Consider the following 25100-nt stretch of genomic DNA (forward strand, 5'->3'; position numbering starts at 1 on the left):
CCACACTCTCCTCCGCTCAGTCTGGACTGTTGAACGTAGACACTTCAAAGCCTCAACCGCCTTTATCTCCACTCGGTCTCACTCACACAAGCATGCAACCTTCCTCCTCTCCTTTCCAGGGAAGATCTCCACCACCATATATTGTCCTCCTCCTGCTCCCAGCTCTCACTGCAGATGGAATTGTGCATGTAATTTATTTTTAACCCAGTGTATCTATTACGTAATCATAACTGGCGTTTTATTATTTTATTTATTTATTATTATTGTAAAATTATCCAATTTTCAGTATAATGCGAATGTCTTTTTTGTGTTCCTTCTTCGTCTATCAATATTTTTTATTTTACTTCTTTATTTTCTAATGAATATAATCTCCATTCTTTCCTACTGTATTGTTGCTGTAATTGTGCAAACCTCCCCTGTTACGATCCGGTTCAAGTACAACATCTCGAAATGTACAAAATGCTGAAAATACAAGTTAGCATCCAACGCGACAGAGGAACGATGGACATCGAGAAATGTAAGCCTAGAAATGCTGCCATTCAATTAACAGCGTTAACAACAACAGTCGTTCATCAACGTGAAGTCCTGTCACGACGCAGTCGGTCACGAATCGGCATCGCGTTGCGACGGCAGCATAATGATGTCCAGAACCAAACCGGCGGTGTATTTCTAGAAACTTCTTCGTTAAATGAACGCAAACCCGGTGGGTGGAATAATGAACCTTAGCGAGCCGACACGCTAGACAGACGTTGCTGTCTCTCAGCAATAACTCGACATTTGCACCTGCAATTTGATGCAGTGCGCAATGGGGAGACATCTCATAACAAATCGATGACAAGTGATTATTAGTGATGGGGAACACAGCAGATCTTAGGAGTTCAACGCCACTTCCAGTGGCTGTCGGAGGATCACAGAGGATGAGCAGACCAGTGATCTGTGAAGCGCTCCGGATCAACTACATCTGCAATGACGCGGCTAGCGAGCTTAGCCACACCGGCTAGCACAGCCCAAAGCACACGGTTATGACAGTGTACATACGTACCAATGGGCGAACTTTCAGTGGAACATTTCTTCCTGGAGGGGAACTCGATGAAAAAATGTTTGGCGACAGAGCCAATATCCGGGGGGAAACGGCAGGCCTCCTCGCCTTGTTTTTAGCTGCTCGTCTCACTGACGAACCCGAGCGGCTCAGTCAGCTGATCACGACAGCGTTCTTCTTCTTTGCGCTGATTCTAGCGCCGTCTGTGATAGTCACTGCCACCTATGGCGCAAAGTGTGCAATGACACGATGACGGTTGCGCTAACGCTAAAGCTAAGCCAGGCTGAGGCAAACTTTTTGCAGCAGATAGATGGAGTGTTTTGGTGACCGACCACGTAATAGGAAAAAAAACATATCATGGGAAATGTAGAAAACGTCTATTGAAAATGATCAAAAGCTTTACAACACAACATATTTAGCTCTTTACTGAAATTACTTGTAAAACACTTAAAAAATGACTAAATACAGCTGTTGTAGGATTTACTTACTATTGATATAATATCTTCAAGTTCGGTAGGCCACATTAAAAAGCTTAACGGGCTTCATATGACCCCTGAGCTATAGTTTGCCCAAACCTGGGCTAAGCGTATGAATGTGTGCGTGTGGGGTCCTATTCAGTGAGACGTTTATAACCACTGTGAAGCAGTTTGCTTTGTGTTGTTATGTTTAAAAGGTGCGACGTAAATTAATTATATTATTATATTATACAATAAGCCTTGTTATGCATCAAAGAGCAATATATTTACTCAACACAGCAAAGACAGAGCTCATTCATGTTTCCATACTCTTCATTTATTTTGTGCCACGGTGCGTTCAGGGACCCGAGGCAGCCACCAGCATCCCCCATCAGCGGGATCAACAGAGCTTTTTGCAAGAATACAAATATATTAAACAGAAATCCAGGGGATACAAACAGCATTTGATGCATTTTTTTTTTCTTCATTGTAACCTTCCTCCAGCTCCCAACGTCAAATTCTGCCCTTCGAGCTTTTTAGATAGAATTAGAAACTTCAGGTTGATTTCGTATGTGCACCAAAATGCAACTAGAAATCGGTGCAGCAAGCTTTCGCGATTGGTAACAATTGAGACGTTTCTCCTCAGGAACGCAGATCGTTTTGAACTGTTCAAATCGGATTTCATCAGATTCTAATGGCCCCTGTGAGGAGTCTGAAAAGTCTGATTTTTAGACACGGTCAGCTGCAGTGGTCAGTTTCTGCGGAGAAAAAGGACGACTTAAGTCTCTCGGTCACAACTACCTGGTAGGGATTTTTATATTAGCATCTAATCAACAATCAAAAATTGCACTTTACTATGATTTTTTTTTTTTTCTATCTATGGGAGAACATTAGGTGTAAAGAAACATTCATACTATGGCTCAGAGAAGTTGGACAAAGACAAAAACATGCATAAAGAGTGAGGACTGAACAAATAAATAAAGAGGAGATGACGGAGCAGAGTTAACGCGGTGTGAACAACAAATAAAAGTTGACAAACAATGATGTTTTAAAGAGGGACAGAAAAAGCGAGAGGGGGGGGGGGAATCAAATTTTCAACTTTTCTATGTATTTTTTTTTTAGCTTTTGTAATACTGTATTTGTCTTCAACAAATATAATTCATAGGTAGATAGATGGATAGATAGTAGTAGTAGTAGTAGTAGTAGTAGTAGTAGCAGCAGCAGTTTTTTCCATTGTTTTTTTTTTCATGTTTAAATTTTTTTTGGGGCTCTGTTTCGCCGCTGTGGGGGCTGATGGGAACTGACCTCGGGTCAGTCGGACTGGGGTCATCCGCACTAACACCAAAACCATTTCCGCAGTGACGCCGTCCCCCGTTTCCACCTCCTCCCTCTGCAGCATCCAACTCAAGTCGTCGTTTTGTTAGTGTGTATCTTTGGCGACCGTCAGGCAACGTTTCCACAGTAGCTGCCTTTGATTTTTGCCTCGTCACCATGTAACGTCTTTATTTTCTCTTCTCTTTCTTAGACTTGTTGCTTATTGCTAAGAAAGTTGCCCGGACTTGTTCGAGGTCACAGCGTGTGAGAACTTAATAGACTTAAACCTTGATTGGCAGAGGGCGGGAGGAGGAAACAGGAAGGTTTGGCGTCAGCGTGAAGATGGTTTTGGTCAACGGGCGCCTGTTGGTTGTCTAGGGGGCGCCGGCCGGCTGCAGAGGTGGGCAGGGCGAGGAGCTGCCTTCCTGTCGGGACAACAGGACACTGCAGACGCTCAGGCCTTCCACACCACCGCCTCCAGATGGCGCCGACGGCCCTTCCTGGACAGCAGCGGTGGCGTCCTCGTTGTAGAGGCGCTTGATGCCGTCGAAGAAGTCGTCCACCTCCATCTCTTCCACCTGAAACGGGCGAGAAAAAAAAAGAAAAAATGTTTTTGCAACCTGCTAAAAAAAAAAAAAAAGGCTGGGAAAAAAAAAAAGTTCTAATTTCAAACGAGCGCTCACCTTGCGCTTGGCGGAGGCCTTGCAGCGCAGCGTGATCTTCTGCAGGCGGTTGGGGTGGCCGCAGTGTTTGGGTGGAGAACGCAGAGCCGGGATGGCGCTGCCGCTAGTGCAGATGGCGCCCCACGGCTGTCGGCTTCCCTCCGGGCCAACAGCAGTCGCCTGTGGTCGGGCAGCAGGGGCACTGGGGGCGGGGGGGTGGTCCCAGGAAGACTCGGTGGTAAGGTTCCCTGGGGAACAATATGAAATAAAATCAATACATAGATAAATAGATAGATAGATGGATAGATGGATAGATGGATGGATGGATAGATGGATGATAGATAGACAGATAGATAGATGGCTTACCTTGAGTGGCAGGGGGTAGCGTAGGGTCCTCGTGCAGGGGCTGGTAGATGTAGACAGTGTTGGGAGGCAGGGAAGCTTTCAGTGTGGAAAGACTACGTGCCACCAGCTCTCGACTTCGAATCAACTCGGAGCTGTCGATCTGTGGGGGGAGGGGGGGGGGGGGGGGGTTACAGGAGGCAGGTTTAGTGAAAACTCTGAGTGGGAATAAATCAACACTGGTTTGATTATAGTGGATAAGTCATGTCCTGTTGTCGAGGATCACGTAGTGAGGACTACTTTGCACAGTTACAGATTCAGCACCAATGAGCCAGTTCTGATGTGGATATTAGAACTATCGTCCTTTCTGCAGCGTTTGATCTAGTTTGAGGAACTTCACTTTTGTGTGTTTCCCCTGTGCTCAGAATAACTTCCACACAGAGGATAAAATAAAAGTGATCATCGTGCAACTTCCTCATCCAAGCCCGAGACTGTCAGCTGCTGCTGACATGCCTGTGCATGGTGTCTGTGCCTGGTGTCTGTGCCTGGTGTCTGTGCCTGGTGTCTGTGCCTGGTGTCTGTGCCTGGTGTCTGTGCCTGGTGTCTGTGCCTGGTGCCTGGTACCTGTGCCTTCCTCAGCAGCTGGATGGTCAGAGCCAGCCAGTCGGGGCAACAGGTCTCCAGCTCCAGGGTGACGAGGGCCAAGGCCAGCATGGATCCTCGGAGCTGCGGCAGAGACCACGAGGCATACAGGCGCGTGAGCCAAAGCGTGTTAAGAGTTGAAAAAAAAGCTGAGCTGATGCTAGTGACGGGGCACCTGTACGAGCGTGTGGTCAGCCAGGCAGTGGTAGAGTCGGCGCGTGAGCAGGGCCAGGTGCTGCGAGCGGTTCACCCCCAACACCGAGTCCAAAAAGCCCGAGCGGCACGACAGAACCATGGCGTGAAACTGTGGGAGTGAGAGGGACAAACAGTTGTCAGCACAAACACAGCCATCACCACCTTCCTGTCCATTAACATTCAGGAAAACCCTCAATTTAAAATAAGTAGGAAGACAGGCAGTGACGCATTGTCACCACCGGGTGTCGCTATGGGATGCACATGATAATGTCACACAAAATAAAGGAAGGGAATTTAGGAAAGTCCAACACAGTGGCGCATTGTTGAGTGCTGCCACCTCACAGCAAGAAGGTCGTGGGTTCAATTCTGTGTGTAGTTTGCATGTTCTCCATGTTCTCCATGTGTCTGCTGGGTTCTCTCCATGTTCTCCATGTGTCTGCTGGGTTCTCTCCATGTTCTCCATGTGTCTGCTGGGTTCTCCAGGTTCTCCAGCTTCTTCCCACACTCCAAAAACATGCACGTGAGCTTAATTGGAAACTCTAGATTATCCGTAGGTGTGTGTGTGTGTGAGTGTAAATGCTTGTGTGTCTCTATGTGGTCCTAATAAAGTGGCCACTGGTCCAGGGTGTCACCCTGCCTTCACCCTATGACAGCTGGGAGGGACTCCAGCAGACCCCCCCCACACCTTGCGAGCAGGACCCAGAGGGCACTGACAATGGATGGACGTTGGGAATGTTTGGGAAAGACTGGAAGCCCTTTGGAGCGGGACGGTGTGGTGGACTCACGATGTGCAGGAAGTCCAGCGCCGTGGCCGTGTGCAGGTCCCAGTTCAGCTTGTCCAGGACCAGCCTCTCCATCCGCAGGATCTCTGACGGGGAACAGCCACAGCTGCTGGAGGCAGCCAGCTCCTTCAGAGAGGGCACACACTGCGCACACGCACACACACACACATACACACACACGGTTATCTAAACTTTGCCTGCATAAATGAGAGCATTTGTGCATTTTAACTTGGCTAAAATTGTCTTTGTGTGGCGCTGACTGCATTCACCTCGTCCTCCTCGCAGGTCTTGGCGGCCAGGAAGAAGCAGGCGATGGCGATGCAGCGCAGGTACTTTGGACGGGCCTGTGGTGAGCAGAGGGAGCCGTGAGGAACCTTTCAGCCATTCAGTGTTTCACATCCACGCAGCACTGTCCGTTTTTTCACGGTCATTTCAATAAAGACAGCACTGAAGTACTGTGCGGCTGCAAAGATTTGGTTGTAACTTTGCTTTGGTTCATTTTCAAGTCACATTGAAAGCAACGTGTTTTATGGATGAATATTTGATATGTTTGGCAATAAAAAAAAAAAAAAAATGATGGAAAGTAAATACAGGAAAAACAAATTTGACTTGACAGCAGCAGATCCGTGTGGATGGGAGCGGAGGCACCGACTGTTTAATGGGTCATGGGTTTAATATTCTGATCGTTTCCGTCCCCCAAGCGGATTTTCAGCAACCGAGAAGCGACAACTTCGAGCGCGGGTGACACGAGGACAGGAAGTGTGGGCCGGGCCGATGGAGGCCTGGCCTGGCCTGTCCGCAGCAGCAGCAGCAGCAGCAGCAGCAGCAGCAGCAGCAGCAGCAGCAGCAAGCAAGCAAACAAGCAGGCCTCCTCCATCTGTCGTGACTTGGCAGGAAATGGTTGCTGTTGGTTGGTTTTTTTTTTGGTTTTTTTGCTGAACTTGGACGGGGCCAGCGGCAGAGCGAGCAAGCGAGCGAGCGAGGGAGAAAGGAAGACGCTGAGCCTCGCTCACCGACGTGCACCGGCCAGCTCTTGAGTCAGAGCGGAGACGCTTGTGATGTGGTGGCACACTTGACTGAGCAGCGTCACCGTGGCAGCGGCCAGCTGGCGGACGCCGAGTTCAAAGTGGAGCCGTGACTCGAGCTTCCCGAAGAATCAATATAAATATGTGTGTGTGTGTGTGTGTGTGTGTGTGTGTGTGTGTGTGTGTGTGTGTGTGTGTGTGTGTGTGTGTATTCATATATTCATGGCCTCCCTAATCCAACGCTGGTGTTGGTTGTCTTCTGCGTGTGTGACTCTGGCAGTGTCCCAGTTCATGATGTGATTTTCCCTTTGACACTGATCGCTTATGGCTGATTTGTGGATTGATTTCCTGACGCGCCTTTTCTTTTCTTTTCTTTTCTTTTCTTTTCTTTTGAAGATCTCGTTTGTCTTTTTATGTGACAGGTGGGCCACGCCTCCGTAACATCAGCTGATAAAGACGCCAGCAAGTGACACTTCTGAGCAAACGCGTCGAGGGAGCACAAACAGAAAACCCCTGTCGAACATAAGAAAGACTTCTCAACTGAACAAACAATGAATAATATTCATGTCTATGCCATGACGAGGCGGCCGGTAACGCAACATTTTACTCTCAGGTTAAAGCCGCGGTGCCTGAGGGGGTGGAGCCTGTCCTGAACCGACAGGACGAGCAGACACTCCCACTTCCTGTTCAAACGGCAGCAGGAGACGTCGTATCATTATATTATTATATATATATTATGTTATTGTGTCACTGTGCGTCTCCGTTTCCTCTCCTCACTGGTTGGGGCTGTGAGTGCGACGCCACACTGTTCATTGTAACGATTGGATCGGCCTCATTGGATTCAGCTGCACTCTGTGGCACCACGTGGAGGTTTCCACAGTTCCTCCTGGGTCAGGGCCCAGGTGGTCACGGGCCGAACAACTCAATCAAAGGTTCCATCCAGAACCAGGTCAGAGGAACCTCGAGAACCTGCAGAGCCCTTTTTACCATACGAGAGAAATGTACGACTCTTCATCTGGCCGCAATTACACCTGGTTTATTCATCATCATCATCATCATCATCATCATCATCATCATCATCATCATGTTACCTTGATGGGAGCGAGGAAGCGGTCCAGGATGCTGACAGCTAACACCAAGGTCTCCGGGTACAGCTGCAGCTTTCCATGGAGCTCCGTCAACCAGCGCACGGCCTCGTCCCGCTGGGCCGGGGAGATGTCTGTATCCTGCAAAGGCAACAACAAGGGCCACGTTTCAGCCTCATCACTGGGAGGTTTCGCTTTCATCCCAGCAGAACACACCTTGGAGATGTTCAATCCGTCACCGCAAATGATATCACAATCACGTTTGAACAAAGGGCTGGCAGGCTTTGGACTTTCTTTGCCATATCAACATAGAAATGCACAATGTGCGCTGCAAGCATCATGTCAAGCAAAAACAGGGCAATCTGCACCATTTCAGGGAAGTTCTCAGTCTAGTTTCCACTGCCAGGCCTCAACGCTGCTGGAAAACCTCTTCACAAACCACACTTGACAAAAGAAAAAACGTTTCCTTACGTTTCAGTTGACGAAAAAAAGATGTGTTTGTATTATATGCGCAACTTTTTAATTTTCAGAATTCGTATTTAAATTGTCTGACTGCAGGTCCAGGGTCCAAAAAAAAAAAAAAAGGCAAAATCTAGTCTACCTTTGAGAAAGCGCAATGTCAATAGCCACGGGAATGAAAGAAAAGACATTCCATTCATAGTGTGGGTCCAAACTGTTGACTGCTAGTGTAACTGAACAACACTCTGCAGAGGTTTTGTCAAGGACCAAGGTCAGAGACTACGAAAACATCTCGGCCACAGAGCGACAGGCGGGAGTTAAAGTTGTTCAATCAGCTGCTGATAAGTTAAGCAAATAAAGGGGAAACGGACGTTAAGACCAAAGCAGCTTTCTGTCATTATCATAGTCGAGTTACGCCTGGCGATGAGGAAATGTGAGATTGACGACTCACATCGCAACAAACCTTGATTTCCCCCCCACCCCCTGATTGTGCTCAACATGTCAGAACGACTGCAGTGGCGGTGGCAAGATAACATCGACCTACTGCAGCCACCCAAAGACGAGCACAGACTCTCTGTTCTGCTGATATTTCTCCATCTGGGCCAAGTTGAAGGATCTGAAAACACCACTTTGCTCCAAGGCTCCTCGTTCAGACGGCAGAATGAGGGCCTTCAGCCGGCGCTGAAGCAGGGGGGGGGGGGGATGCAGGTCAGAAGGCGACTGTGTGCCTGTCTCGGCCAAATATTTGCAACCCGACACTGTTTAGGCTCTGGGTCGATGGCATCTCAACTAAAAACAACTGGCCTACTTAGTCCCTGTGTGCTGGAGCAAAAGAAAGAAAGAAAGACAGACAGTGAACCGACACCCCACTTTTCCATTTCTTCTGTTTGGCTCACACATCACAAGGAGTTGTGTGCAATCGCACCCCTGCTGTGTGCAAATGCTAAATATCAATGTTGCAGCACTGGAGGTTGGTCTCGGTCTTTCCAGACCACTTTTTAATGGTCCTGTCTCGGACTCTGAGGTATTTTTACTGGGTCTGGTCTCGGTCTCGGAGTGGACCAACTGGTCTGGTTTTTTATCCAGACCAGTGGAGGCTCAGCCAACACTGTAATAACACGATAATAACAGAAAAGAATCCAACTGCTGCTGTTTTACACTCTGTTGGTGACACTCAGAGTGACACCCTGCCACCTTATTTATAGTTATAGTTATTTTTTATTTTATGAAAATGGTTCAAAATGGTTGCAAAGCAGCAAAATGTTCAAGAAAATGATTCAAAGACACCTCGCTGCAAGGAGACGTTGCTGTTCCATTAAGAAGCAAACATGGAATTTAAAAAAAAGATACTGGTCATTTTTTCTGTTTTGTTGTTATTTTTCTTTGCTATATGAAGTCTTGGCCTGGTCTCCATCGCCACGCTCTCTAGTCTTGATAGGGTTTTGGTCTCGGCTGGTTGGTGCGGTCTTGGCTACAACGCTACTAAATATTAAAGCAATGAGCCCTCAGGCGGCAGCCGAAGCAGCCGTGCCGACAACAACAGAGAGAAAACGCAGCCTAAAATTAGACGCGAGCGACGGAGAGAACAACGTGAGAGATGAACAGTGGTGCCATCTCAGGGGTCACACAGGGCAATTCAACCCACCGTCAGAGTGGGAGGGGGGGAGGGGTGAACAAAGTTCAAAACCACAGCAGACAAATAGCTGAAATACTGAGTGAAGCATGTGTGTGTGTGTGTGTGTGTGTGTGTGTGTGTGTGTGTGTGTGTGTGTGTGTGTGAGTGTGTGTGAGTGTGTTGAGCCTGCCAGGTGTCTGTGTCTGGAGGGCTCGCTGCAGGTTCACTGGCCAGGCTCTTCGAGGAAAACAAGGCCTCCAGAGCCAGCGGACCGACACCAGCAGTGAGGAATCATTCATGTGACATTTTATGGCTGTTAGGTCTGTTTACAAGGTTTGACGATCGGGGAAACATAAAAGAAAAAAAAATGAGCACAAACGTAAAAGCAGGTCTTGGGTAATTCTCCTCATGTTGTGCTTTACAGGGTTTGAGCTGGCTCATGTCCAATCAGACAGAGTGGGTTGAAGGAATGCGACGTGCACTGCTAGCACAAGTACAAAAAAAACAAAAAAAAACAAAAAACAGACACTAACCTAAGCTAACTTTGCCATGTACCTCTACATGGATACATCTGAATAACCACCTCATCATGAGAGCATCAAAACTTTTCAGCCATATCTGAGTTTTTTTCCAAGTTCACCAGTTTTTCTTATGGCGACATTTAGGTTTTGTGCAATTCGAGGGGCTCGTGGAAACACAGCTCCTGATGTGGTAGAAGATCTTTGATGAACTTGTGTGACTAAAAGGTGCGCAAGAGGATCCACATATGACTGGGCTGCAGGTCACCACCTCACACCACAGCATACAGCACAATTCCCCTCAAAGATCAAAGTTTGTGCGCTTGTCCATCCTTTTTTCTTTTTTTTTTTTTTTTAAATGATCATCAAGCGCACAACGTGTGTTTACCAACAGTAAGTGAATTAGCGCCGGCCTTTCTGGCAGAGCTGGAGGCCTGCCAGACAGCGGAGTCTGCTGTGTGTCAGCATCTGAAAGGCCCTGCTGCCAGTGTTTCTCTAAATGCTTAAATCTTGGCCTCAGCAGTTTTGCCGCTGAGAGCGAGCGAGCGAGCCAAGATCATCCTGAGTCAGCACCCTTTTTCTTTTCAAGGCCCGGGTCCGTCTCTCGTCGAGTCGTCTGCTTGTTAAAAAGAAGAGGTTGACAGGCAACACGAGCAGTAATCCTGAGATAAATGAGGTTCTTTTACCTCGAATTTATCATTTTTATGTCTTCGGCACACTCGAACATTTCCTCCACGTGCATAAATAAATTTGTCCAATCGTGCCACAAGGTTTCCCCGTCGTTTGTCCGTGACCGGCGGTGAGCCGCCCTTTAGCCCACGGCGGCGTCGCGCGAGCAGACGGATCAAACCGTTTGTCAATGGTTTACAATGAGCAGCAGCTGGACCACAGAACGGTCCTTAAGGGAAACAAGACGTAACAAACAACTTGGCTTTGACCCAGCGGAGGTTTGTGCCAACCGCAAATCGCACTCGCAAAAAAACCTCTCAGCCTGTAGGCGTCACAAGCATCCATCACTGACACGGACATAATGACGATGATGATGATGATGATGATGCAGTGACTCAAGAGGGAGCAGATCTGGACCGACGCCCTGAGATTACGGCAGATCTTTCCCTTTATGCAAGTGGGGGGTGCGGGGGTAAACATGTCATGGTTTCTACACACTGGAGTCACTGACACGCACAATAAAGCGGTGCCCTAGGACGGTCAAAGATGATCTTGTACCAGTCACTGACATGAACGTGCGTTTCTGCAGAGGGTCACATAGGCTTCATACTGAACAACTCAGCTCAAGTTTATGAAATAGCTCAGTGAGGAAAAGAGTCAACGGCAAACACAAAGAGGAGACACGGGCCAAGCTTGTGTCTCGTTCATTTCATCAGTCAGGCGGTGCTCAGCCTTCATGCCAACAAAATGTATGTCTCCATTAGATGTATTTCGCCACTTCACTTAACAAAGCAGCAATCGTCCACGTCACCACCTGGATATCATCCTCATTACTGGAAACGTACACATTCACACTGAGCCACGTGTGTTTTTCCATCGGCACTGAAACGTCTCGACAAAGTTTACGTCACGTTGGGACGTCCTTGAAAAACACAAGCTGGTTTGAATACCGGTGTAAACAAACTGCAAGAGGTTGCCATGCCATGTGAGGACTGCACCCTGCGACCGGGGCGCTACCAGCCGAGCTTGTGGTGAGACAAACCCTTTGTGACGTCACAGAGGAATGCGTCTCCTTTGAACGGGGTGAGACGAGGAGTCTGCTGCTGACTCAAAACCATCAATTCAATAACATTTCCTTCTTTCAAGGTGGGTAAAATGGACGGGTCACGACATGGAAAATGATATCTCACGTGTCCTACAAACTACGGGTCCAAACTGCAAATCTTTAGCAATTTTCCCTTCATAAAGGTTGTTTTGGCACCCAGCTCGTGAGGGGAAATGGAAGTAAAACGCGTAAATAAAAAAATAAAGGCGATGATTTTATTTCTGGCAATTGAAATAAAAGGTGTGCGTCAACGGAAAAGGGCCAGCGTGAGTGCTGACCAATCAATAAACAATCAAAACTGAAAGAGAAAAAAGACGGAGCTATAACTAAGAGTTATCGCTAGTAAAAAATAAATCGAAGTCCGTTGTCAATAACCAAAACAAAGTCTAACCTCACAAACTTAATTACAGGGTTGACCAGCGCTCCTAATCCCCTGGTGTGAGCGAACATCAAGGAAACCCATATGGTGCAAACGTAAATCTGTATTTTAGAACCTTGCCGAGCCAATTCTGGACGCAAAAACAACAATCGCACAGGCTATTCAGAAAGGCTGGCTGTCGGACTTTTAGAAGGAGGAAGTTCCCTCCGAAACTGTCGAGGTCAATAAACATCTCACGCAACCTACATCTGATTAAAAAAAAACAAAAAAAAAAACGGTTTATGACGAACAAAAGGAGACGCGGTGAACTCGTTTGAACAATTTTACCTTGCTGTTGGATAAAGTGAAAAGTCGGATGGCCGCCGGCTGAACTCTCACCTGTGAGGTGGGCTTTTTTGGCACGTACATCCTCCACACCTTGGCTTCCCTAGAGGCGGCCTTCTCCAGAAGACAAGACAGCCTCTGGCTTCCCCAGGGTTCCAAGAACTTCATTCTTTCCTGCCCTGGTTGAGCCTTCCTCCCCACTGGATACAGCTACCTGCAGACAGACACATCACATCCACACTCAATAACAAGGCTGACTTGTGCTGCACTAATTACTAACGGCGTCAACGATGACATCATCGTCATCATAATTCAATGTTGGGATTAGATGATACAATTCCTGATAAAAAGGTGAATAACCTCCATTTAATGTTCCAGTGTGCAGGTGTTTTAAAGTCTTCTCATGCTAATGTGCCAGTTGTATTTGGAAATAAGATGGCTTTGACAAACCATTATGTACGATGAGGGTTAGGGTTGTATACAGGTACCACCCAGAAAATTAGAATATCCTGAAAAGGTTGTTGTTTTTCTGCAATTCAACTTAAAATCTCACTTAAAATGGGGATCAGGTATTGCAGCTTAAAAAAAACCCTCAAATTTTATAATAATTTTTTGAGTTTGTGTGTTTGTGGTTTTAATAAGATGAAAATCTTCATCAGCAAAGTGACAACAAGGAACTGCTTGAGATGTCAATTTGCGTGGAATGGCTCAATAAAATGTGTTGCTTTCACCTTTTATGTTAAATTGCCAAAATAAAACAACTTTTACTTGATATTCTCATTTTTCGGGTAGTACCTGTATATGATGAATAAATGATTCAATAGACTATAGTCACGATGACCATGGTTCTCTGCATATTACACTGCACTAACAGCAAAATAAAGCACAAAACAATTCATTTTTATTTATTTATTTTTTAAAAAAAAGGAGGTTAAATATAAACACGGAGATGCAGTTGTGTTGGATTAATGTATTCTTGTCATGTCCGGACATGAACTAGACTACTGTGCACCGAGGACACTGCCAGATGTTCAACAGCCTTGTAAAGACGCTGATTCTGTTAAGGAAAAAAAAAAGAAAGAAAGAAAGAAAGAAAGAAAAAAAAAAAAAACAGCCAGTTTACCGTCAGATCCAAACCAGATTCTGGTCAATAAGTTTCTTTTTGATAGCGCTTGTACGATCACTTTAGCCCATTTTTATTACAATGTTATGCAATATTCTGACCACTGGTTACTTCAAGTTCAACTTTAGACCTTAATCATTTAGCATCTGACGAGTGACGAGGGCTAACATTCAGCCTTCTGTCTTTTCGGAAGACGCCAAAAACCTCCTCCTCACCACAGCCACCCATTGTTTTGGAAAGCACCAAGCTTGTCGAGCTGCCCTGACAAGCCAGTCCCGATAATCTCGAACACGACTATTTCTTGGAACTGTAGGCGAGTTTTGACAGCTCGGCGTCGCTAGCAACTCGCTAGCCGCCGTGACGTCATGCAGCAACAAACAAGCGAGAGAAACGCGTTTAAAAAGCTCGGGGAAACTGTCGCTGCTCTCGGTTCGAGGTCTGTACGGAAAGCCCGAGCAATTAGACACGGTGAAATAAATACAACTACGAAATGGAAATCGTCGCAGGGTTAATGGAGGTTCCAGCAAATAGCCGTAGCCCTGAGCCTTACCTCCCCTGCGAAGCGGAGACAACCACAGTTGGATTTCATCCGGTCCACTCAGTTCACGGATAAACAGGGGTGAAATCGGGGACCCGTTGGTTAATTTAGTCGTCCATCTTTGCGTCCATGGTGCTCGGGCTTAGGGAAAAGGGGTCCGTGTGGAAAATATAGAAAAATAAAATAACGGAATATAGACGGAGACGTCTACTTCCGATGAGGGGGGGGGGACTTGAGGGAAGAGTGACGTCAGGTGAACCCCGCCCACATCCAGGCTGAGGCGGAGAGAACCGAGGAGTCGATGAAGATGAAGTGTGTGAAGAGAAAAGACCTGCGGTGATCTGACACATATTATAGTTTCAATACTTCTATAGCAGCACCAATCACACACTCACTCACTTTTTGCGTGATAAATTCTACAAATATTATCCAATTAGGGGCCGAGTGTGTACGCACTTGCAAAATAGCAAACGTATTGCATCAGCGATGTTTAATGTGTATTTCTAATATATTGAAATACATTTAATCTAGATTATTTTATTTTTTTTAAGGCATAAAAAACAAATGTTTAGTTCAATCTAAATTTGTGTGTGAGTCTTTGGGGTTTTTTTATTTTATTTTTTTATTTGTTCAGTGGTTAGGTTTTTTTAGCTCAATGGTTCTGTTTTATGGGCCATTGATAAGGTGGTTACATCAGCTTGTGGCAAAGTCTATTTTTTACGGTTGTTGTTTTGTTTTGTTTTGTTTTTGGGGTAAATGATTAATTTATAAAATCCCACTCTGCATTAGCTATGTTGTTTTGGCAGCATGTGAAAAGGAAGGCAAACAAGCTGAGGCAAAGTAGCAACTGGCTTGCTATACTAATAAAAAACCTTGTCATCATAGAACACCTCACTTTATTTTGTCCAATAAAAAGTCATTGGAAAGGAAATTTAGCACAGCTTGCATCATATACTGTATGGGCAAACTTATAAGTACATGGAGTGCTGCTGGGTGTGGGAAACAAAAAGTGTACTTCTGGTGCTCTTCGACGTGGGGATCAAAAGTTAGTAAAACATTTCAAAAAGAAATGTTTTATATATTTTTCACTCAAGGAGATTGAAAAATATATAAAAAAGTGTTTATTACACTATGGCTTTATATGTTTCATCCATGTAGGCCTTCTTTAAGGCAGATAACAGTCAGAGACCGATGTCTCGTCATTGTTTCTGTTATCTGCCATGAAGGAAGGCCTACAAGGTCGAGGCATGTTGGCATTTTTATACGATACACCACATTACTATATAAACTACAACAATATACTGTCCATTGGATGAGAGCCCTGGAAGGCACCACATTATTATTTTTTCTCCATCTGCGTATGAAGAGGGGCTAGCAGGACAGTAGTCTCACTCTGGGATATTGCTCTTTTCATCTGATACTTCAAATAAGTCTCTGTGATCTGGTCTCTTTGATGTTTTACCAATGGACAGAAACGTTTCATTATTTGAGTATTTCATTCATTTTCCTTTGCCCTCTTCCACATAATGAAATGGAGCAGAAACCAGCCCAGTTATAAAAGAGATCGTTTTTATTCAAGGTTCCACATGTTTTCTGTGTCTTCTTCTGAACGTCATTGCGGGGGTGGGGGGAATGACGTTGTGGAACTTTTTGAATGTAACTGGGAATTTATGTTATTTACACATGGTGGCAGTTCCTTAAAATGAGGGACCTGACCATTTGAACACACTAGCTAACATTAGCAATAGTAACGGTTCATTTATCTGAAACATCAAACATATGTACTCGGTTTTCTTCTTCTGAAAAGCAGCAGTCGTACAGTCAGTGAACCTTGTGTTGATCAAGTCCCGTTTCACCCCAGTTTCCGTCTACATTAAGCCGTTTCCTCCATGGTTGCTATTATGTTGTCGATGTCATCAGACTCAGAGTCAGAGTTACTCTGTCAAGTGAATTCACTAACAGACGGTTCCTGTGAGAGTCATCGTACATTTCTTTTTTTTTTTTTTTTGCGAGACAATAAATTAGACAGCTGAAAAGACAATACGTAATGCCAACATTGCGTCAGGTCTCTCTGAAAAACCACAGGCCAATCAAAACGTTACATTTTGGGCGGACTATTTGAACATACGGATGTGAACGATTTTGATTGGTTGATCGTCACATCACTCAAAGGGGAAGCGTCTCCTGCACTACACGGACTCTACGCTCGTATTTTTGCGATTTTTCCATGATTAAAGCCGGCCAGCGCAACTCAGATGGAGACTTCTTGTCGATTGTTGTCGAAACAAAACTAAAGTTGGGCAGAAACCTCAGTTATATGGTCTGATTTGTCCCGTTAAACCAGAAAAGGGGTTGATCTCCGTCCCTTCCCAGTTGTTGAATGGAAGCCGTTCATTGGCTGAGGTGCAATGACGTAAATGTGGGCGTGCACGTTGTGAACATCAACAAAAGAGGAAAAGGAGAAAGCGAACAGGAGAAGAAAGAAGACGACAAGGGTTAAACAGCAGAAGAGCAGCAGATATGTGGAATTAGTCTGCCAAACAGGTAAAGTCAACCGCTTTCATTTATACTGTTAACAGGCAACTTGTATATTACAAACATATCAAGCGTACGAGCCGAACTGCAGGTTGCCTTTACGTGAATTTTGTCTCGGTAAAGGAAGACGGTGACAAGAGGACGAAAGTAAGCGGTTAACAATGGAGCGTTAATGTTGTTAGATTTTGTGCATTACATCCAGCAAATGTTTGAATATAATCGGAGTTTCTGCAATTTATTTGCAAAAAAAATAAAAATAAATCTACGATTTGACGACCGCTGTGTTGTTCCTCCTATGTTTTCAGTCAGAGGAGTTCGGGATTTTCTGTCTGATAATCGACACAGCGATTTTCTTGAACGTTATTTTCGATGGTGATATTTTGTGTCGTATATCTCTTGCCATATAGTGATGAAAAAAAAAACAAAAAAAACAACCAAGTTTCCAGGTTCTACTCCTGAGAGTCGGGAGATGTTTTTCTCTCCCTTGTTATTGCTGTCCCTCGGATCCGTCCACTGTTTTTCGACGGCGATCCGACGCTTACGACCCTGAATTAACGGCATTCCCTCCGTCTTTACACATACGATGCGGATGCAATCCACACATAACAATGGTAATACGTCGACAAGGGAGATTTACAGTATAATTTGGTATTGCTTGGACGTTTGACGGATGGAAAGAGAGAGAAAAAGAATCGGCCCCTCCCCCGCTCTTAGAGGGGATTTAAAATGCAGCCTTAAAGCAGCGGACGACGGTTCGCTTTTCTCCTTTACTAGCATCACAAACGCCGCGGCGGGGGGATTTTTAAAAAAAAAAATTTGGCCGTGTGATTTGTGTTTTTAGTGTGTTTAGAGTTGCTTATTAACCGAGGGAAGCCTTGGGAAGATGGTTGTTTTTCTTCGGTCAGAGCAGAGAAGGCGTCAACCTCGGGAAATCTGACACCCGGAGGAACCAGCTGAGGGCGATGTGGGCGGGGCTTGTAGCCGTGACCTGCTGTAGCACTCTGGCAGCGGTGTAATGTAGGCCAGCCGTATAGACCCTGCTGTCCGTTATCTCTGCGTATCAGGAACGTTATCATAGCTCCAGAAAAAGAAAAAGAAAAAATATATATATATAGGTAAACGACTGTGCATTGCTTTGGCAGTCATTATAGATCAAAGTATGACATATACTAAATATAGTTATATAGCTGTATGCGTGGGTTTTGTACATTTGGTAAATACACATTAGTTACAAAAACACTCTAATCTATGTACAACAAACAACCAAAGCAGATGTGCAAAATACTGTCAAATTGTGCAGAGGAGGGACAAACTTAATAAATCTGGATATTTTTACTTTAGGTAATGAACAATAATATTATATATATTACAATCGTCATTATTATTATTATTAGTAGTAGTAGTACTCCTATCAGGACAGTCAAAGGGGGTGAATATGTCAGACCACAAGGTGATAAGATGATGTTGTTTGTTTGTTTTTTTTTAATCTAAATCATGGTGTCTTCTTTTCTTGCAGTACCAGCAACAACAAACCAAGCACTTGCGCCACTGCCAGAAACATGGACGCCTTCAAGCTGATGAAGGAGCTGAAGGTGAATCATGAGCAGGAGGTCCACTATCTCCCAAAGGAGACGGGCCTGCACCTCATAGAATCCACTGTGTCGGTAAGCACAACAGTCACTGGACTCTTCAGGAACATGTAAAGCGTTTGTTGGGGATTTGGATATGTCTTCTTATGCTTACCCTGATGTTGGTGTGATCATGTGACAAGTGGGGGGAAAACAAAAAACAAAAACAAAAATCCTGTTTGTCTTCCAGGATGACGGCAGGATTTCAGCCAAGTGCAGAGATGCCAAAGTGGAGGACCTGTGGAGCCTGACCAGCTTCTTTGGTTATAGCACACAGACCTTTGTCCTGGCTGTGAACCTGCTGGACAGATTCCTGGCCATGATAAGGGTACGTCCTGTTCACGCCTAATCAGACCACCAAGTTCCAACTGCACTGTGAAAAAATACATTGGGTTTTTTTTTGTTTTTGTGGCCACTTTCCAACATTTGAATTCATGGATTCTTTCTTCTTCCTTCTTCTTTGTCCTCCGCTGCCACGGATCTCTCAGATCCAGCCAAAGCACCTCTCCTGCGTCAGCCTCAGTTGCCTCCATATGGCAGCCAAAGTGACGGAGGAGGAGTGCAACCTGACGCCGGCCGACGAGCTCATCCGCATTGGCCAGTGTCGCTTCACCGTATCTGACCTCAGGCGCATGGAGAAGATCGTGGCGGAGAAGCTCAACTTCAAGTCCAAAGCCGTCACTGCCTTAACCTTCCTCCACCTGTACCACCAGATGACACTGTCGCACGCTATGGGGAGGTGAGGGAACGTCGAGGCGATGGCCCAAGTGCCAAACTTGAACCTGTTGTATTGTCAAGAGTTTGTGGTGACTGGCTTCAGTCGAGCCAAAAGGGGGGGGGAAACGTCATTTTAAGAAAAAAATTCAAGCCAACATTCTGTTGTATCCTTGTAGAAAACATGCAGAATTGACTTGAACATTCAAACCTCCACATAAAGAGTGCAATAAAGAGTTTATAGCTTGGTAGAGGGTGAGAGTTTACCAGCGTCTGGTGCCCCACACCACCGCCAGTCAGTCAAATACCAGCCAGCGACCAAAGGGCGCTAATAAGATTTGTTTTCAGCGGCTGCTGGCACCGACACCTGGCTCTGAGATAACCCTGGCCAGATCAACAGCTGGTGTTTATAGTCGGGCCCGACTGCAGTCCAACACACAGCAGGCTCACTTGAGATCTCGCTTATTGTTCCACAGGAAGGACGCCCTGATTCTGGAGAAGCTGGAGGCCCAGCTCAAAGCCTGCCTCTGCCGCATCTCCTTCTCCAAAGCAAAGGTAGGAATTTACGGCCGAGGCCAAAGGTCACCGCGGGCTCTGGAGTGGTTTCGAGTTTCGGGCGGGAACTTAAATTTCTCTGCTCTTGCTCCTCCGCCCGCCCGTGCAGCCGTCCGTCCTGGCCTTGGCGCTCCTGAGGCACGAGATCGAGGCCGCCCGGCTGGAGGACATGTTGGAGATCGCCTGTCACATTCAGAGACACTTGAAGGTAAGCACACACACACACGTTACACAACCACTGACACACAACACTGAAGTCCCTTTGCGTCGCTCTGAGCGAATCCTTTTGAGTCTGATTCACTTTACACAGGCGACCTTTAACAGTGGTAGGTGAGCTCTCTGACCACTCGGGGGCGACGACCCCAGCAGCTGGCCGAGTTCCAGAGGGGGCGGGGAGGGGGGTGGTCACATGACCGGGCCTGGGTCCAAACTCTCAACTGCGCTTATGCAACTCGGTGCCTTGCGCCGCGGCGCCTCCCAAGTAGTCCAAGTTTGACGGTCGGGTTTGAACACAGCGAAGGGTTGGAGGTACGACGCTCCGAGTGATTCGCCGCTGGCTAAATTTAGCAGCGGGGAAATCGCCACGCACCCGGCCTGCTCAGTACTCGGCCTGCCTCGCCTCGAGACGACGACGACGACAAGCAGGCACAGAGAGCGGCAGAGAAACACAACCTCTCTGTGGCTGAGGGCCCACGTCAATGAAACGCATCAATAATCTGTCTGTATATTTTAAATTCTTGGAATTAAACTTCCCCAATGTGGGATCAATAAAGGCATTCAAAGCCACCGATGGCCAGCGGGGGTTTGAATGTTTCGGTCCGCGCACGGACGATTGCGTCTCTTCGCAGCTGGGCTTGGCCGGACGAGCTTTAGCGGCGGCGTGCGCTCTCTCGTCCCACGCTCACATTTCCTCGGTCCGGATCCTGGAATTAATGCCAGGCTGAGTGTGGAAATGAGCGCACGGCCGCGGCGCCCGCAGCCAGGGTGGAAATCTCAACAGCTGCCAGGTGTTTGTTTGAAAAACTTCTCACGCCCCCACCCCACCCCCACCTCCAGATGTTGTTTTAAAAATGGGAAGTACCAAGTTTGCATTCCCCCGCGCTATCGATACTCCTGCGTAACCTTCGCTCCCGGCCTGTTAAGTAATCGCGTTGGCTCCGTTTGCATAGGAACGCCGCCGGCCGGCGCTCCAGTAACCTGTAAACTGATCCGCGGTGACGGGTTTCAGGGCTGAGTGAAAACCCTGCGGTGTCCCGTTTTACATGGGGGCACCAGTATTCACACCCCACTGTACTGCGGAGCAAAAGTTCAGAGGCTGCGGCCTTGATTCAACCCCTTTACTCAAGACGAGTTAGAAAACGCAGGAGTGCAAGCGAGAAGTCACGAGATGAAGAAGAATTTCAGATACTTCGACAAATTCAATATTTGCACTGCGTCACTCCCCAGCTCAGCTGAGAGGCTTTGCAGGCCTCCAGCGTGTCGGTGCTACTTGCCCTCATTCTGAGGCTCAGGTGCGACGGCTGATCGGGTTCCGGCCCAGACAGGCAGAGTGGGTTTTAACCTGCTTTCTCTTTGACTTCCTGACCCAAAAGCCCAGGGCGGCCAAGTAACCAAGTAACCAAGCGGCTATTTTAAACAGCGTGACTGCAAGCGCTGACGTGTGGCTCTGGCTGTTTCCAGGTGGGGGACGGCGAGCTGCTGCTGTGGCGCCAGCAGGTGGCGCTGTGCCTGTCGGACTACGCCTCCCCCGAGTGCAGCAAGCCGGACCACCGGAGGCTGCAGTGGATCGTGTCCCGCCGCACCGCCCAGAACCTGCACAGCCACCGCAGCGTCCCGGAGCTGCCCACCATCCCCGAGGGCGGCTGGGACGAGAGTGAGAGGTCAGTTCGGGACCGGGTCCGCGCCAGAGTGGCCGGGAAGAAAGAACAAAACACGAGCAACACACAACCGAGCGCACCGACACGGAAAAAATTCAGAAATAATCGAAGTTTAATCACCTCGGATTTGAGGTTAAATGTGCGTAGAAGATTGAATAGCGCAGAAACAAACTTCAGGCTTCTACGTCGCCGTCAATCTATCCTTAAAAAAAAAACAACAGGCTTTTCACCCTAAAGCAGAAGCAGGGCTGCGTTTCCAGATTGTTTTCAGTTTGAGTCCCGACGTCCTGATGTCACGCAGACGTCACGAGACATCGCATCAACACTTTTAGTTTCGCTTCAGAGCAGCGGCTCTCAGTTTCCCGGTCGTGAGGTCCAAACCCAGATTTATTGCACGGCACTCACATTTAATTATTCCACTAAAATTAAAAAAAAAAAAAAAAAAACTAGCCAACTTTCTATCATGTCTCGTTTCTCAATAAATATTTTAATGTTTTAATGTAAAATATTCAATATTATTTTTATTTTTTATTTTCAAAAGAGGGGAAACTGCCCTAGAAGCCTCGACCCAATTCAAAACAGCTCCGCGAACCACCAGTTGAGAAACCCTGCTTTAAAGTTGACTTGAGAGAGAGAGAGGGGGGGGGGTCTGGGCGAGCAGCTGCTCACGTCTCACCGACGCACACACATACACCCAGGACGTTTCCATGACGTCACTGGAGGCCACGCCCCTTTACATAACTCTGACCCTTTGACACACAAGAAGACTAATAAGGGGAAGTTGGTGGACGGGCGTTGTGTTTTGTTTGCGACAGACGCAGTCAGTCAGTCAGTCAGCAGATGTTGTCACACTGACTCGCAGTCAGCTGAGTCACGGCGTTGCACAAGTCCTGACGAGAGAGAGAGGCGGAGAGACGTCTGCGGCTTCCCGTTTCTGGCGATTAATCTATTTTATTTTGGTCGGACCGTCTCCACAATGTCACGATGTGTGAATTTAAAAAGAAAAGTAAAACAACAACAACAACAACAAACGTATAAATGAAGTTAGAAGTTCTTTTAACTGTTGTGCAACTCTGTCCTGGAACTCAAGAGTAAAGCCGGAGTTTTGCCATTGACCGCGATTTCTACAGGTCGACAACGCAACTTATAACACAATCTAAAAAAAAAAAAAAAAACACAAGTGAACAAACGTCCTGCCCTTCACTTGTGCGTCGTGTTAGTTTTTTTTGTGTCTGTACTGCCAATCATCCGTCTGACTGAAGCGTCTCGGCCTGTGTTGCTAGCTTTTAGCCTGCTAGCCGCGCCTATATGAATCATCTGTTTTGACTACCTGTGGTTAACGTAGCCTCTGTTTAGCCCCTATGCTACGCTAACCGATCGTCATGTCTATTTAAACGTAGCTCCATTTACGTCTTTTAAATGTACCTTTTGCCCTCCAGGGAAGCGGGCCAGCTAGCGTTTAGAAAACTAGCTTGCGGGCTAACACTGCCGTACTTGTTGCAGCGTCGTATCCATCAAATGATTCTAAAATGTTAAATCTCTCTCTCGCTCTCCTTGCAGTGAGGACTCCAGTGAGGACCCCATGAGTTCTGGCGAGGAGTCGCTCAGCAGCTCCCTGGGCAGCGACGCCGAGGGGCCGTACTTCCCGCTGCACATCCGTCGCCAAAAGCACCGCCAGCACCTCCACCTCGCCTGAGGACCTCCTCTCCCCCCCCCCCCCCCCCCCTTAGCTTTCTCTTAATTTATTGCGTTTTTCCCTCCACGAAGCCGCGGCGCTGGGCGGAGAAACCGCACAACAAGAACCGGCAGCTGCTCCAGTCTGGACTCTTCCTAGTCCAGCTTTGTTGAAAACTAATAGTGAGTTTCGGTGCATGTCGAGGTGTCACATTCCAGGTATTTAAGGATTAGCCAAAAGTCAAGTTGCGCCGAAGCAGCTGAGCATGCGCAGTGCAGTCCGAGTTGAATGAAAAAACAAAACAAAACAAAAAAAAAACAAATTGAAAGAAGAAAAAAAAAAGGGCTTGGGTTCCAAGCAGCGACGGTTGGTGTTCTAGAGAACAGTGTGTAATGTAACGGGATGCTTTTCAATGACTGTTAATCTAAGACTGTTTCAAATATTGTTTTTGTTTTCTTTAAAAAGGAGTTTTGTTCTCATGAGCAGCAGCAGCAGCAGCAGCAGAGCGCCGCCACCACCAGGGCCGCCTTGTTATCTCAGTCAGTGCGCAGAACTCAGAGATCACTTTGTGTTATTTTTTTTTTAAATCTTCAGAGGACAGCGTTTTGTTGCTGTTCTCGGTGCTTCACGTGTTGAATACACAGCACGGCAGGAACAGGGCGGCCCGCAGGCTCACCTTGAAGTCAGGACTCAGACTGAGGAGAAGCGTGAAGGTTGCTAAAGTTCAACCTTCCCACTCGGCAGTAGTCTCCTGCAGTGGAGAGCTCAACACTTGCTGCGGCGGCTGCTGCTGCTGCTGCTGCTCAGTCGCCTGTAGTGAAGATGCATTTGCACTGTTTTTGCTTTTTGTTTGGTTTCAGGTTTCAAGCGGAGGTCTTGCCTCAGAAGAGACGCAGCCCCCAGAAACTGTAGACGGAGCTCAAAGTTCCCCTTCACATTTGAACCCCACTGATGTGTTCTTGAGCTGAAAAAAAAAAGTGTGTTTGTGTGTGTGTGTGTGTGTGCACGTAAGATTGGTTTTGAATTTTGTTTTTTGTTTTTTAACAAAAATTGCCAAGTTTTAGGATGTAGCTTCGTTTCTGAAAGAATGTTGTATGCACAAAAAAAAAAAATATTGCTGATACTGTCCAAAAAAAACTCTAAAATGTCAAAAATGTTGATAGAAAAATGTGTAAAACTGTAAATGATGTACAAAAAAAATATCTGTGAATAGTTATTTGTAGATACCAAGTTATTTATTCTTTTTGTCACCTGTACTGGAAAAACAAAATGTTATTAAAAAAAAAACAACTATTATTTTCTAAACTGTCGGCTGTTTGCGATTTCTTTGGGGCTCGATGATATGAAAAGATGAAGCTGGAGCAGGAGATGAGGAACCTCAGCAGAAGAGCAGGTGTGAAAGAAGACACGAGTCTCTTTGAGAAGTAGCTGGTACGATCTCACAAGTCATCCAATCCTGTTACTCCTCTGTAGGGCTGGACGATAATTCGATAACGATATATATCGATCGATAGACGCGTGCTGCTGGGATAGGGAAAAAAAAGGGGTCGATTAAAAAGTCTGATAGAAAAAGTTTCACTTCCTTTTTCATCATAGCCAATCATGTAGCTTAATATTACGGTCATTTCTTCCTCCAACCAATCGCGAACACAGACCCAGGTATGCTCCGTCACCAAGCCCCGCCCCTCTCAAAGCACAACAGAGAGCACCTGTAGAGAGACACAGCTCTTCCTCATCTGTACAACCAGTGCAGGGAATCAGTGCAGAGCTGTTGACCGTTTCTTTCTACGCCACAACGTCAGACCTCAGGTCGAAGCACACGTTCGAGCCCTATCTCAGCCTCTT

General features: G+C 46.6%; 3 protein-coding genes across 4 annotated transcripts in view; 1 reads left to right on the forward strand and 2 right to left on the reverse strand.

Moving 5' to 3' along the window:
* wdr7 (WD repeat domain 7) overlaps positions 1 to 1219 on the reverse strand; it is a 75250-nt gene extending 74031 nt beyond the window's left edge. For both annotated transcript variants that reach the window (XM_076029288.1, XM_076029287.1), the window contains exon 1: positions 1043 to 1219. The gene's annotated coding sequence lies outside the window, so the exon portion shown is untranslated. The remainder of the gene's footprint in view (positions 1 to 1042) is intronic.
* Positions 1220 to 2917: 1698 nt separating this feature from the next.
* ccni (cyclin I) lies at positions 2918 to 14512 on the reverse strand. Its single transcript, XM_076029289.1, has 10 exons — positions 14284 to 14512; positions 12665 to 12824; positions 7548 to 7682; positions 5701 to 5775; positions 5435 to 5575; positions 4630 to 4758; positions 4437 to 4538; positions 3837 to 3975; positions 3492 to 3718; positions 2918 to 3386 (listed from the first exon to the last, which is right to left on the reverse strand). Exons 2-10 carry the CDS (start codon positions 12776 to 12778, stop codon positions 3183 to 3185), a joined length of 1266 nt encoding a protein of 421 aa, XP_075885404.1. The 5' UTR covers positions 12779 to 12824; positions 14284 to 14512; the 3' UTR covers positions 2918 to 3182.
* A 2162-nt stretch (positions 14513 to 16674) lies between these two features.
* Positions 16675 to 24560, forward strand: ccng2 (cyclin G2). The gene is made up of 8 exons (XM_076029337.1): positions 16675 to 16815; positions 18323 to 18470; positions 18625 to 18762; positions 18923 to 19173; positions 19625 to 19703; positions 19813 to 19911; positions 21384 to 21583; positions 23141 to 24560. Exons 2-8 carry the CDS (start codon positions 18366 to 18368, stop codon positions 23274 to 23276), a joined length of 1008 nt encoding a protein of 335 aa, XP_075885452.1. The 5' UTR covers positions 16675 to 16815; positions 18323 to 18365; the 3' UTR covers positions 23277 to 24560.
* Positions 24561 to 25100: the final 540 nt, after the last annotated feature.

The sequence above is a fragment of the Nelusetta ayraudi genome, unplaced genomic scaffold (genome assembly GCF_046127955.1).
Source record: "Nelusetta ayraudi isolate G7.1 ecotype Tasmania unplaced genomic scaffold, CSIRO-AGI_Nayr_v1 ptg000026l, whole genome shotgun sequence".
Taxonomy (NCBI): Eukaryota; Metazoa; Chordata; class Actinopteri; order Tetraodontiformes; family Monacanthidae; genus Nelusetta; species Nelusetta ayraudi.